The sequence below is a fragment of the Marmota flaviventris genome, chromosome 13 (genome assembly GCF_047511675.1).
Source record: "Marmota flaviventris isolate mMarFla1 chromosome 13, mMarFla1.hap1, whole genome shotgun sequence".
Classification (NCBI taxonomy): Eukaryota; Metazoa; Chordata; class Mammalia; order Rodentia; family Sciuridae; genus Marmota; species Marmota flaviventris.
The window spans coordinates 34,758,942-34,774,229 of NC_092510.1; the positions used below are offsets into that span (position 1 = coordinate 34,758,942).

The 15,288-nt window shown below is 42.5% G+C and overlaps 1 protein-coding gene across 2 annotated transcripts in view; it reads left to right on the top strand.

Moving 5' to 3' along the window:
• The window catches only part of Apba1 (amyloid beta precursor protein binding family A member 1), a 204,638-nt gene that overhangs the window by 122,923 nt on the left and 66,427 nt on the right, over positions 1 to 15,288 (top strand). For both annotated transcript variants that reach the window (XM_027940135.2, XM_071600583.1), the window contains exon 2: positions 3,390 to 4,658. In XM_027940135.2, the coding sequence (XP_027795936.2) occupies positions 3,459 to 4,658 (1,200 nt within the window). In that variant the 5' untranslated portion in view covers positions 3,390 to 3,458. The remainder of the gene's footprint in view (positions 1 to 3,389; positions 4,659 to 15,288) is intronic.

Here is a 15,288-nt window from a genome sequence, read left to right on the forward strand (position 1 = left end):
AATCAGTGACTAAAACACTGTGTAGACAAGACAGACCAAGGCAAGGGAGCAGCAATGAGGACAGACTTGAGAGTTACTAAGGTAGTGAAGTTACTAAGGCTTTCACCCATCAATTGAGTGAAAGCAAGGATCCCATGGGTGGCTGGTGGTGCCCTTGATTCATACAGGAACTACAGAATGGGGGGCCAGGTTTGGGAGATAGGTGTTCTTCATGATCAATGGATGATGCTCAAATGCTTAGCATCATACTTAAAAGTACTTAATAAATGTTAGTGCTTAATAGTTAGGTAATATAATTTTTGCTTCTGAAGTAAATACTAGGAGAAGCATCTGTCTTGGCATTTTCTTTTAAACTATAAATAGAATTACTGGGGCACAAGGTGTATTACTTTTGAAAGACTTTAATTCATTTTGACAAACTGTTTTTCAAAAATGTTATACCAATATGCATTCCCACAATAACCTGGGATTCTTTAAGAAGTCTGGGTTTGGTTTTGTTTTTAACAAATACCACTTCCAAAGTTGCAACAGTACAGAGAAAAGCCCTCTCCTATGTTAGTAATGGAAGTAACCATGAATTCCAGCTCCTTCCCTAGACATTGCCAGGTGCTTTGTTGTAGGGAAATCCCTCAATCCAAGTGTCTGATACTCATTAATATATTGTAATGAATATGCACACTGTACTCTTGAAATCATGATGGCGAATGAAATACAGACATTATATGCACAAATATTCCTTTGAGGTTTGGAGATAGAGAAATGAAGAGAATATTCTTAGCGAACAAAGAGTTCCATTGTACCAAAGCTGCATTATTCTAACAATATTTTCCCTCCAAAGGCTTTCTTTATCATGATCTATTGTTGCACCTGCATGGAAATTCCATTTCCTTTGAATCGATGTGTGATTTATGAGAAGGCACCGATTGCTGATCATATATGATTTTAACCCAGAATATACTAAAATTTCTTTTTAAAACATACATCAATAGAAGAAAAAGCCATTTTCACTGAAGAATGTGGTTTGGTCACTTCTGCATGTGCTCATGAACTCTTAGCCATTCACCTGCTTCGAATGCTTGTAACTGTATTTCTATTATTGACCATGCACAGTTGAGAAGCCTCGGGGTAATAGGACCCAGAGAAGCTGGTAGTATGTTCATTATCCTTCTCTGTGAACACTTGACATGTGTTCATTAAACTCAGATTTGTATACTAAGGTGTAAGTGTACTTTTAAAGTAGTTTGTATCTGCTGTCTTTTCTAGAATCTTTATAAAGGAAACTGAGTTAACACTGTTCTTATCTGTGTGTTGCTTTGAATCCAGTGTTTTGCATTTTCCAGAATCGTGTAGAGACCATTTAAGCAGGTGTCTTTCAGTACCAGCTCTTGACTTTTGTTCAGGGAATTATCTATCGAGGTTTGAATGATAATGCATAGCTTCTTTGGGGAAACTTCTTATACTTAAGGTACAGTCACTGTTCTCAGGGATTAATGAGAGGAAGCCACAATTTTTCAAAACAGGTTGGGAGTAACTTGAAGTGGAATTCTTTTTTGAGTAGAGAAGCAATAAGGATTGTTCATCTTTGGTAAACCATGATTGTTTTCTTCTAAAGAGCATCAGTTAGAGATGGCTCCATCAAAGAATGGATGGAGGGATATATTTCTGCTTCAAGGTGGACTTGGTAGTTTCAAAATGGTCTGCTTTTCTACTTGGCTTGTCATGAATGTCTAAAGGGAAACTGTTATGGTTATGGTGGGGAATTGGGTGGAGTATAATTCATGTCAATATATCTATTAGCTGTACCTTGTCGGCCATGTTAGCATACGATCAGTCCCTTTTCTAACTCCACATCCTCCAGTTTTTGTCTATAGCTATATTGACATGATTAGGTTCTTCCATTCATATCCATTCTTCTTTTACATACATTTATAGAATGTATGAAAATGTACTTCCCATTTGCATCTAATACCATCCTCCACCCCCCTTCTGAATCAGAGTATTATGTTTCTCCGAAGCTTTCCCTGACTTCCTCTCCTCCAGGACTTAGTTTTCTCTCCCCTAATTGGTCACTCTTATTAATACAGAACTCAACACTGCACTGTACTACCTATATAGAATGTGAGTCAATCAGATCTCTAGTCTTCCTGGAGCTGTCAGTTATTACACTTAGGAGTTTACTTCCTGTCCATGAGCAATGTATAAGATGGACTCTCCAAAAGGAGATGAGAAAAATTCACATATATTATTCAACCATTTATCCCAAATGTCTTAAAATCCCAAGGATCCTGAAGTTTTTCGTCGGTTGGTTCCCTGGTTGGTTGGTTAGTTTTGTTTTTGCTTTTTGTTTCTGTTTTTATTCTTTATATTCCTGTGTCTGTTTCCATTGCACAAATTATGCTGTTAAATTATTTTTTGATTAAAAATAATAGAGGTTGGACCCAAATCTATGTCTATAGTTTCAAGTTTCTCTAGAACTAAAAAAGAAAATGTCCCATACTTTCTAAAAATCAGCCATGTAATCCAGTTCCAGCTATTATCAATTCATAGAATCCTAGAATTTTAGATTCAGGGCATATGGGGGAAGTATTAAAAACAAGCTAGTTAATATTTCTGTAAATGAATTTGATACAACTCCAGCTCACGGGGGGAAAAAGTATTTCCTGATTAAAAAGTTAGGGAAACATTTCTTATCTTTTTCCTGAATATTCACAATGACAAGCCAACTGTAACTTCCCAAACTTATTGTACCATGGAGTCCTTTTTCCCCTATGCAATAGCTGTTAATATCTTGCATTCAGGAAATGAGTCCCTTCTCATCTTGAGGTCCAGAAAACTAAGCAAATTGCCCGAGATAACATAGTAATGACAGCCAGGATGTATCCCCACTGATGGTTGATAACGTCCCTCAGAATAGTATTGACAGCAAAGGCTTCAAAAAGATTTCAAGATTAGTTTTACTTGAAATTTAAAGAATTGCTTCTAAAGTACTGAGGATCCTAGCTTAATTTAGAGAGATTTATCTTTCAGCAGATGGAAAATGTGTCAATTGGCCCATTCAATTTAGTAGTACTCTTTATTCATATACATCAGAAATGGAACCTGAATACTATGCACAAGAACAAAATGCTCATGAGGCTCCCAGTCTGAGGGTGGAGAAGGCAGAACGCCAATAAGCAATTTAAAAAGTAGATATGTAATTACAAATTATGGTGTGTGCTATGAAGAAAATGAGCTGCGTAGTGTCAGACTGAACTTAAATTTGCAATCATTTTTTAATTGACCCACATTCAGAAGGGATCAATAGCAGCTGTTTTTATGGTTATCTCTGTGGTTAGTTCAAAACTACAATTTGAACCACGTGACAGCCTCTCCCCTTCTTGTCTTTCCAGCCCCTTGGAGCAAAATGAGAGCACAGTGAGCAGGCCCAGCCTCTCTCCCAGCCATCCACGACGCCCACCATGAACCACTTGGAGGGCTCCGCGGAGGTGGAGGTGACCGACGAGGCGGCAGGTGGGGAGGTCAACGAGTCAGTGGAGGCCGACCTGGAGCACCCCGAAGTGGAGGAGGAGCAGCAGCCGCCGCCGCAGCAGCAGCACTATGCGGGCCGCCACCCGCGCGGGCGGGTGGTCGAGGACCTCCGCGCGCAGCTTGGGCAGCAGGAGGAGGAGGAGCGCGGTGAGTGCCTGGCGCGCTCCGCCAGCACTGAGAGTGGCTTCCACAATCACACCGACACTGCCGAGGGCGACGTGATCGCCGCGGCCCGCGACGGCTACGATGCGGAGCGCGCGCAGGACCCTGAGGACGAAAGTGCTTACGCGGTGCAGTACCGGCCGGAGGCCGAGGAGTACACGGAGCAGGCGGAGGCCGAGCACGCCGAGGCCACGCACCGCCGCGCGCTGCCCAACCACCTGCACTTTCACTCGCTGGAGCACGAGGAGGCCATGAACGCGGCCTACTCAGGCTACGTCTACACGCACCGGCTCTTCCACCGCGGCGAGGACGAGCCCTACGCGGAGCCCTACGCCGACTATGGCGGCCTGCAGGAGCACGTGTACGAGGAGATCGGGGACGCGCCCGAGCTGGACGCGCGCGACGGCCTGAGGCTCTACGAGCAGGAGCGCGACGAAGCGGCCGCCTACCGCCAGGAGGCCCTGGGCGCGCGGCTGCATCATTACGATGAGCGCTCCGACGGCGAGTCCGACAGCCCTGAGAAGGAGGCCGAGTTTGCGCCCTACCCGCGCATGGACAGTTACGAGCAGGAGGAGGACATCGATCAGATTGTGGCCGAAGTCAAGCAGAGCATGAGCTCTCAGAGCCTCGACAAGGCGTCAGAGGACATGCCGGAGGCCGAGCAGGACCTGGAGCGCGCCCCTACTCCCGGTGGGGGCCGTCCCGAGAGCCCTGGTCTGCAGACACCTGCTGGGCAGCAGCGGGCAGCGAGCACCGCCGGTGGCGAGGCAGGGCAGCGGTACAGCAAGGAGAAGAGGGATGCCATCTCTTTGGCCATCAAAGACATCAAGGAGGCCATCGAGGAGGTGAAAACCAGGACCATCCGTTCGCCTTACACCCCTGACGAGCCCAAAGAGCCCATCTGGGTGATGCGCCAGGACATTAGCCCCACCAGGGACTGTGAAGACCAGAGGCCGGTGGATGGAGATGTAAGTCTGCGAGGGTTCTGGCTGGCTCAGTTCCGCGTGAGGAAGGGAGGGGAAATGGTAGCTCTGTGGCCTTGACCGTAATGGGAAAACGAGGTCATGGGATAAATGGGCTGTGCGAGTGCTAAGAACTCTTACATGGTAACCCTCAAACAGCTTGCACGCAAGCTCTGGTCAGTGAAGCAACACCCGGAGGGAGTTGGGGTTCCAAGCATTTATCAGATCCACAGCAGGATCGCTGTAAATCATTAGGTTCCAAACTGTACCTGAAGGATTTGTTGAGAATCAGATTCCTGGACACATGCCCCCACCATCCATTTGCTGATTCAGAAGTTCTGGGATGGGTCCAAGAATTTGCATTTCTAATAACAAATGAAAATCAAGCCTGGATTGAATAAAGAGAAATTTTATTGGAAAGGATTATTGCAAAGGAGAGAAAAGGATGGCGTGAGGGGGCGGGGTGGTGAAGGGTATAGCAACAGGAGAATCTCCAACCTTAAGATCTGTAAACCTTTCTAGGATAAGACCAAAGGGTTTTGTTTTTGCAGGGAAGAGTAAGGCTAGAAAGAACAAGGTGTGAGGAAGTGGGATGAAAGAGTAGCCTAACTAAATGTAGATCAGAGAATAATTTTAACATGCTACCAGCCTATTTGGGGGAGGTGCTTATGCAGGCCAAAGTTGAGGCACCTGGGGGAAGGAAAGAAGCTTAACCAAAGTTAACAAGCATTTTATTCTAATTAATCAACAGTTCAGCTAATCATTTATTAGGCAAAGAATGGAAGTTTGGAGAGTTCGTGCCTGGCCTTGTCAACAAGAGTCATCTGAGAATTATTATTAAGTCATTTAGGGAAGGGGGTTTCTTTGCTGTAAATTTTTTCCAGAACACACAATGACAGGAGGGTAGGTGGTTCTTAATCTTCCCTGTTTTCTAGGCAGGGCTCTTAGCTAAATATCAGCATGGTCATTAAAAAGGTCCCAGGTGATGCTGCTGATTCCACAACCCCAACTGGGGAACCAGTGCCTTAAAGATATCCCTTAAAGATTTGGGTCAGGCATTATGGCCTCTTTGTTGGAAACCCTTCTGAGCCCTTTCTGGCCAGGGTTTCTGCAGGTGTGTGTGTTTCCCACTCTTTGCCTCATTGTGGTTTTCAGTAAGTGCTAATTTCACTTCTGGTGGTACCTGGGCATCCTGCCCACCTCATAGAAGACATGTTTTTTATTTAAAGCTAGATTTTTACTTCCCTGTGAAGACCTACACAAAGCTATTGTTGCCTCTATCAACATTTTATTTTCCATTCTTAAAATATCTAAGGAGTTTGATAATATGGCAAGCTTGGGTGTCACAATCTGTTCAAAATAAATCAAGAAGACTAACCTTTGCCCCTCTGCCTTGCTATAAAGATTCTTTCTACTCCAACTCTCACTTTTCCATCCTCTTGGGTAATTTTTAAGCAGTTTCATTTAAAAATGGAGCTTGGAGTAAGAGAAGGGTCAAGAGGTTAAATTCAGTTTCATTTAATTCTACGTTTACGATTGTACCAGGCCGTTTCTCGGTATATCCTTTAGAGTGAAAAATTATTATTTTGTTATGAACATTATTATGTTCACTTTTTCTAATATATAAAGGTTTGTGCAGGCTACAGCAGTATCATTCACCTTTTGCTTTGGTCAAGTCAGTGTGTGCTGTCAGCTGATTACACTGCAAATCTAGCACCTTGTAAGTAAAGGTTGGAAACCCATAGGGAAGGCAACTGCATCCTCCCCAGCCAGGGGGCAGCATTGAGTAGGTTGAGACATGCCTAGCATCTCTTCTCTGTTTTATAGGCTTCTGAGTCAGTTAAAAACTGGTGTGCTCACATGGAGCATTCTCCTTGACCTCCAGCTGTCTCTAGGTTTCTTACAGCTAGGAGGGATTGCAGCAAGCGTTTTGCAAATGAGGTGGAAATTGAGCAGATTTTCAAAAGTAAGGAGCTGGCAAGAGGCTGGGTTGCACATCCTTTTAGAAACTTGAAAACCATCAGAGAAGAAGCTGCAGAAGCATCTGGTCCAGGTGCTAGCCTCTCCTATAAGCTTCCTCAGTTGCACCAACTCCTTGAAATGTCCTTAACCATGTGACCCCAGGAGCTTCATGCTGTGCCTCCAGCACAGCCTGTGTAGGATCTGAGACAGTTTTTATTCATTTGAACTAGGAAGACAACTTCACTGTCTTGCATGATGTTTCATTCTAAGCAGAATTAATTACAGAATGTTGAATGATGCTTTAGGAACCCATACATCAGAGAAAAAAAATTCAACTTGATGTTAAGAAATTGGTGAGTGGGCTCACTGGGTTATGAATACTTAATATGAAGCAATACCTAAAACCTGGGTTTTAAAATATTCCCCTTAAAAAAGCCATTTGAATTTGTGGGTTGTATTTCATCTGCCATTCCATATTTATAAGAAGGACCTTCATTTGCTAACCCTTTGATGGTGTTATTCCACCTCAGCATCAGAAAAATATTTACTGAATGCTCATTCCATGCACACTGATGTAGAAAATAGAAAGCCATCATGAAAAGCAGTGTGGTCTGATGTCTAGCTGGAAGGTACTTGTTAAAAATGCAAGTTACTGCTGGGTGCATTGGCGCATGCCTGTAATCCCAGCAGCTCGGGAGGCTGAGACAGGAGGATCATGAATTCAAAACCAGCCTCAGCAAAAATGAGGCACTAAGAAACTCAGTGAGACCCTGGTCTCTAAATAAAATACAAAGTAGGGCCAGGGATGTGGCTCAGTGTGCAAGTGCCCCTGAATTCAATCCCCAGTACCCACTCCAAAAAAAAAAAAAATGCATGTTATTACCCTTCCTTTCCAAACCTAAATACCTGAGATGGAGCCCAGTGATCTGTTTTTTGGTTTTGTTTTATAAATTCTCCCTGAGATTCCTGATTATGTGAAAGTTTGAGAACCACTCATTTAAAGGAGAGTGTTTTAGTCAGCTTTTTTGCTGCTGTGACTAAAGGACCCAACTAGCCCAATTATAGAGGAGTAAAAGTTTATTTGAGGGCTCACAGTTTCTGAGGTCTTAGTCCATAGAAGGCCAGCTCCATTCCTCAGGACTCAAGATAAGGCTGAACATCATAATGGGAGAAGGTGGTAGAGAAAAGCAGCTCACATCGTGGTGACCAGGAGGCAGAGAGAGAGAGACTCCACTTGCCAGATACAGATATGTACCCAAAGCCATGCCCCAATTCCTACCTCCTCCAGCTATATCCTATCACTTCAGTTACCACTCAGTTAATCCCTGTCAGGGGATTAAATCACTGATTGGGTCAAGACTCTCTCAACCCAATCATTTTTCCTCTGAACCGCCTTGCATTGTCTCACACATGAGCTTTTGGGGTACAACTCACATCCAAACCATAACAGGGAGGGAAATTATCATCTGGGCAGTTATCCCACATAAGGTCTGTGAACTTGAGTTTTAAATCAGTTATTAGTAGCAAAGATAAAATTTTAACAAAAAGGGCTGACCCACAGTGGTTATGGTCAGCAGACCTGGAGAAGTGACTGTAGAATTCTTGTTGCAAAAGCTGTGCATTCTCAGAACGGCAAGATCAGAAACTATAATGGAGCAAACAGAAGGTAATTAAGAATAGCTTTATTACCACTTACCAGAGATAATAGCTAAAAGTCAAGTCTGCTTTTAACACTACTTTTCTTTCCTTCTGAACTTCAGCCCTTTACACATGGAGCTGACTGGCATGTGTTTGCTGGTGAGTCATACAGAATGAGAAGATAGGATTGCTCATCTATAAGTTATTGAACTTGTAGATGTTTGTCACTGAATGGAAATACTTGTTTTCTAAAAATATGAAGGAAAATAATCTATGCTTTGAAAAACAACCTGCTTCCTAAAATTTTACTGCAAAACCAGTGAGTGAAAGCAAGCACTGACATGTGTTGCTTACAAACAGGAAGAGCAAAAACCATGTTTTCTTCTCTAGGTGCTACAAATCTAGAGCCTCTTGTTGAGATGGTGGTGTCACAAGATGGCAGCACCTCTCTGGCACAGTACAGGTCCTCTGGGTATCCTGCACACCCACAATGAGGGGCCTCAGCTGTGTGAGACATGTACCAAGAGAGGAGGCAACCTTTGTTGTTTCAAGCCATGGGGATTTGGGAGGTGGTTTGTTACCATGGTGTAGCTGGTCAGTCCTGAATAATACACTATGAGGTTTCTGTTTCCTCTGTTCTACCAAATAATTGTGAGTATTTGTACTGTAGACTCCCTGGAAAGGCTTAGGAATCTATGAGATACCAGATACCTCAGGTGGCATGACTATGGGGATGTAGCTGAAAAAAATAAGGGGATTATTTTTTTTTGAAAGGCAGTCAGGGGAGGCATTAGACTTCCCCATGCCTTCTCCAGCCAGGGGTCTCTTCCTCCCCACAGGAGATCTGTGACTTCTATAAGGAAAGGGTAAACAAGAGGAGCATGACACTGGGGCTGCCAGCCACAGCTGAAAGTGGGAATGAGGTGCCTTGGGGAACACAGAGCCTTGCAGTGGGACTGCAAGAATGTCATAGAATTCTGTGTACAAGGAATGAAAGAACATTCTGCTGTCATGTGTAACTGATTAGAATGAATGAATGAATAAAAAAAATGTCATAGAATTCTAAGTTGTCAGGCTTAGAACCACCCATCTGGAGCCCCCATCCCCCAGCAGATGAGAGTATTCCTCTCCAGGGAAATAGGTACAAGAGAAGGTCCCTGCAGAGAAGGATGCTGATGTCTGTGATTTCTTGGCCATCTGGATCCCCACCTGGTCTCCCTACAGTGAAAGCTCCTGCCACGAATGGATCTTCCAGTAGGGTTTTTGGGGACTCACTCTCAAAGATGAATGGACAGCCAAAGATCATCAGACATTTAAAGAATATCTCTTAACATGAAAGACATGTGGAAAAAGACACTTGGAGAAATAAAGGCAGTTCTCAGAGCATGCAAGGACTATAATAAATCTTTTATAATTAATATCTTCAAAGATAGAACAAGCCAAGGGAGCCATTAAATTAGAGGAGGGTACCATCTTTAAGAAATTCTTTCAAAAAAGGGAAGTCTTAAACTAAAAACTATGGCAGCAATCTTTCAACATTAAAAAGAGGACTTCCGTTAGGTTAGAAGACGAAATTGAAATCTTCAAGGCCATAGAACAGTTAAGGCAAAAGATGGAAAGTAGTAGAAACAGATTAAACAAAGGGGACATTAAGAAAAACTATTTCCTAGAGCCAAAGGACATGCCAACTTGTATACCTGACTAGAACAATGAAATAGGAAAGACAGAAATTTTAGAACCAAAGGACGAAAGGGAAGACCCTATAGGCTTTCAGAGAAGTAAAAACAAATCACGTGATCAGGAATCAGGATGGCCATGGCCTTCTTCCAAACCACAAAAGATCTTCCATGGTCTAATTTCTCATCAGCATGAAAGTAGAATAAAGAGGTTTTCAGACACTCGGGGTCCCAGAATTCCTAAATTCTGTAGCCTCTCTCAGAAAACTGGTAAAGGATTGCTCTCCCCAAATGAGAGCATTAGCCAAGAAAAGAGCTAGGAGATCCAAAAAACAAGGAGCAATGCAAAGGGAACCTCCAGGTGATGGGAAAGGAGACTCCAGGGTGAGGTCTGTGTAGAAGGCCATGGTAGCAACCTTCCCAGAGGTCTCTAAAGAGAATGGAACAGAGATATTTCCTGGTATGTGTGGATTGACTTACAAATGGTTTTAGAAGAGTTTTGTATAAATTATTGATCATAACATAGAAGACTAAGCAAGTTGAAAAATAATTATGTACCTCACTAAAAACAATTATTACAGAAGAAATGCAGAATAGTCTGCATGTGGCTTAGTTGGGGAAATCACAGATGTAATCTTCAGAATGCAAATACTGAATATTGATTAACAAAAAATTATAATGAGAAGGTGAGGAAATGTGTAGCATAAAAGAGGTATATTGTAATCATTTATAGTAGAAGCCAAAAAATAATGTCTAAAATTGAAAAATGAAGACAAGACACTATAAACTTGCTACTTATGAACATGGAAGTAAACATCAGAAGAAAGTGCTAGAAGCAATTGGGAATGGGGAGTGGTAAAGTGCTTTGATTTTTACCATAAGCTGTATAGCATTATTTGACTTACAAAACTGTATTTGTGTATTTTTTGCCTTAAATTACAAAGCTTAAAAGAGTTGTAATCATTAAACAGAGATCACTCACCTTACAAAGAGATAATCTCATTTTACTATTTTCTTGAAGTAGAGAAACCAAATAGTTCTGCATGTTGTATGCACAGTTTGTAGGAAAGGACTGGTTTATTAACTGTGTTATGGTAAGATAAGTGTGCTGAGTTTTTCATTTTAATTTCATGCAGTGTATCTGTTAAACATGCACACTCTCATTTGACTTACATTACATGCAGAAGAAAGAGAAAAGAAATTTTAAAAATAGGTCAAGGCAGAGCTGTGCCACTTAAGGTGAAGAACTGGAATTGGTAAGTGGATTTGCACCTTGATGATAAAAAACCTGAAGTGTTCTGAGGCCACGGCTTGCTCATGTGCTTGGTGTTTGGAAACCACAGAACCTTCGTGGGAAGAATAGCAGCAGGCATACTAACCGCTGGGAGTAAAGTGTGCTGAGGTCAAGTATAGATGCACTGATTCTCTGCAGACTTGAATAATTATGTAGGTTAATGGTCTTTACTTTAAAAGAAATGTTTTTGAGAGCTGCCTTTTACCAGGGTAGATTTAACAGTCTATTCTACAACTTAGAACCCACAGTAAAGTGTCACATCCCTGCCAATGGGGCATAATGCTCTATATAGCAAAACTTAGTTGTCAATAGCAATTTAAAAAATGAGCCATTTTTCTATGAGCTATGAGGACCTGAGTTTGGGGCAAATGTTTTAAAGATGTAATGATCTTATGGCTGATTTCAAAACAAAGAGGCTTGACCTTGAAATCTCATTTGAAAAAGAGCAAGTGATTCACTTCAATCATGAACAAAAGGTGATAGGATATTTGCCTTTGCTCTCTCTTCCTAAATTCAAAGTATTACTCCCAATGATCTTAATTCACCTGCTGCCTCTCAGGTAACTCCTTCCTGTCCTCAGACCATTGCCATATCTGAATCACCAGAGCAGAACTTGTCCACTGATCTGCACACCAGAAGGCAAGCTCTCCAGTGACTTTGTGCTCCGTGGAATTAAAAAAAAGATCAAAGCTGCAGTTTTTTTCTCTTTGCCGAACCTCACTCCCAAGAGGAATCTTTCTCAACTTTTTAATGGATTGTCTACCAGACCATGTACATGTGAAACTGTGCCAAGAAACAATAAGACAAGCAACAGGGAAGGAAATGGACAGTTTAGCCAGAGAGAATTTTATCACTTTCCAGTTAGATTTGCAGCACACAGAGCCACAGTTTAGGTGTCTGATGTGCTCACTTAGTAAGTGGAGCCTCAAGAAATTGCCCATGAGTCTTTAGAAAAATTGTATGTTCTTTCTCAACTGGGCACTCTGGATATTTCCTATGATAAGTAGACTGGAACTGCATCAGGGAGGAAGAGCAGGTGCACGGAGAGGAACCACTGTACCATAGACCATGCAGTTTCTTATGTAACCAGTTAAATCCTGGGGTCCAAGTAGTCCTGCAGAATTATGAAATGTGATTTGTCTATGTAGATGGTCATTAAAATGAAAAATATTCCCATTATCAATACAATTGGCAACATGTTCTTAATGCAAAATGAGTTTCTCAATCCATTTTTTTAAAAAAACAGTTTTTACTGACTACTTTCTTGAGAGCAGCCAGAAAAGAGGACCGTTTGTATTAGACAAAGGCCTCCTCACTTTCCAAAGTCCAGCAGGTTGGTTTTCTCATGCTATTTCCCACATTGTGACAACAGGCCTTCAACTCCCACCTGGTATGCCTAGCTGACCTCTTCAGTGGGTCAAACACTGTCAGTGGGACACCAAAAAATAAATAAGGCTTGGGGATAGGTTGAAGGAGCTTTGGGGCCAGGCTGAGCATTGTGGCCTCAGTTTCCCCAGATGGAATAGCTGAGAATAGACTTCATATGACCTCGGGTAATTATGAAATGTGATTTGTCTATAAACATGATCATCTTTAAAGTAAAACATGCCAGGGCTATTTCTGCTATCCAGACAGGTCTCCATCCCACACTGACTCCCCTCTGTCCCATTCCATTCCATGAAGTCAACCCTCCTTCCTTAAGCATGTAGATTCCAGGATTCCAACTTTCTAACTGGATCTCTGGAGGTTGAGTGTTGGTATATATATTTCTGAGACCCAGTCAAAATAAGAAACTACCAACTTAATCTGTGAGCTAGCAGTTTAACACTTTATTCTTTGGTATCCTACTTCCCACTTTTTTCACATGCATTAACCTATAGCCTCTGTAATTCATTGTCAGTTTACTCAGTGAAAAGTCAGTGTTCCGTCCCATTCTGACACTTCTCTCAGAACACATAGCACAAATGTGATGCCCATTATCCTCACATGTAAATCTTTGCTTTATAGTTGGCCTGCTACAATTAATTGCCTTGTGGTTACCTGCCTTCCTCTTCAGCTTCCTCCACAGTAAAATGAGTTCTTGGGTTTCCTTCTCCAGATAATTATGAGAGAAAATGGCTTTGCAGTTGTTGAGTCCTCTGTGGAAATGTGAAATAAGAATCACAAGTTTGGTGTGTGAGTTACCTAAGGAGTCAAAGCTCACTTACCATTTGGGGTTGGTCAGTGGCAAACTAAATAGGAGTGTCCTTAATGCTCCTAAGTGTCCTTACTTTCTCTGGGCTAGGCTTCCCCTCTGCTGTCCCTGGCACTCAGCTCCTTACCATGCTGCCTGTCCTGGTCATGCATTCTGATGACCCTGGTTTCTGGCTTCAGGCTTAAAGAACTGTCACCAGCCTTTTAGTACAGGGCTAGTCTGATTAAATCAAACTAACCTGCTAGTTAGTGATGATGGCAATACGTACAACCCCCTTTAGAAAACATTTTTTACCGACATCTTACACCCCATTCCAGAGACCAACCCAGGAAGTCATTTGAGGCAGGAAATCACTTTAGCACTAACACTTCTTAGTCAGAAACCAGCCACTGTCTTGCTAGGAGGGAGGGATTTAGCCTCAAAATCGTGGGAAGTGGGAGCCCGAGTTAACACCTTCCCTGATCATGTGCTCTTTTATACCTGCTCTTTTTTTTTTTTAATTTTGAGAAAGATGAAGTAAGGAAAGTGGAGGAAAACCCTGGCTTCATCTAGAGCCTTGGAGTCCTTGATGTCACTCCTTCCCTGCCCTGAATTCAGCATGCAGCCAACATGGATTTTTCTTTTCTTTTTACTGTTGCTAGGAGACTGTTGACCAAGGTCAAGTACACATGCTAATTCATTAAGACTTATTAGTAGCTTCTTATCCTATTGACCTTAATGGTTGTGTTGTCAAGCTTACAAGGGCAACTGAAAAGAACTGCCTTGCTGCCTGAGGATTCCATTTTTGTGAAGGCTTCCTGTTGAGGTTTTCTGCACTGAGAGGTTTGCTCTTGTGGATCTACACTGGCTCGTGGAGGCCAGCCAGAACTTTTCCAGGATCTGGACAGCAAGGGATGGGGTTGAAATGGGATCTGAGGTCTGGTAGACAGATTGAGGATGTCTGCATGTTCTTTTGGAGCCTGATTTCCCCAGCTGGATCAGTTCCTGACTGTTGTATTCTTAGGAAGGAGAGAGATGGTATTACAATAGTTGACTCCATTCTGTGAGTATTTGTGGCCTAAAGAATACTAGACTCCAAGCATCCTTACCCCAGATTGTTCTCCTAACATGCTATGCAAAAATATACAACCCAGCACTGGCTCTAAAACCAACTTTGCTCTCTTATATGGTTCAAACTGCTTAGAAAAAAGGGGCAGACAGACCTAGTTCAACATCCCAGAAGCTTATGAAGAAGCATAATCTTAGAGCCACAGGATCTTCTGCCAGGACAGTAGAAGTGGGCTCCGGTGTATTCTGCCAAGCAAACCTCAGAAAAGGATGGGAAGCCACTCCTTAGACAAGTGAATGGAATCAGAGATATGTATCTGCCAAGCAAAAAACCACAAGGCTTTTGAGTTGAGCCCAATCACTTTGAGTTTAAGCACCTGCTATGTAAGGTCTAGGGTCTGTCCAAAAAGCTACAATGTTCCTCATTTTCCTAGGTAACTAGATTTATAACTATTGTTCCCAAACACAAATTTAAAGTCCATCTTACAATGTATCATCCACTCATACAAGTATTTTTAAAATTTTCCCTGTGCATAAGGCGTGATATAAGATCCCAGGAGTACAGCAGTGTCACCCAAAGGCTCTGCCCGTGCAGTGTACAGTCCACACCAGTCCTTCTCAGAGTTGTAGCAAGACCATTAAGCCTCCTCCGCTCTTGAGGCTTTCATGTGAATCCTCATGTCATGTCTTAATCATCTACTGTCATATAACAAATTGCCCCCAATGGTACCAGCATCAAGCAATGCACACTAATTATCTCAGTCTTTCTTCGGGGTCTCTCAGAGGCTGCAGTTGCAATGTTAGGTGGCCCGTTGTCATCTTAAG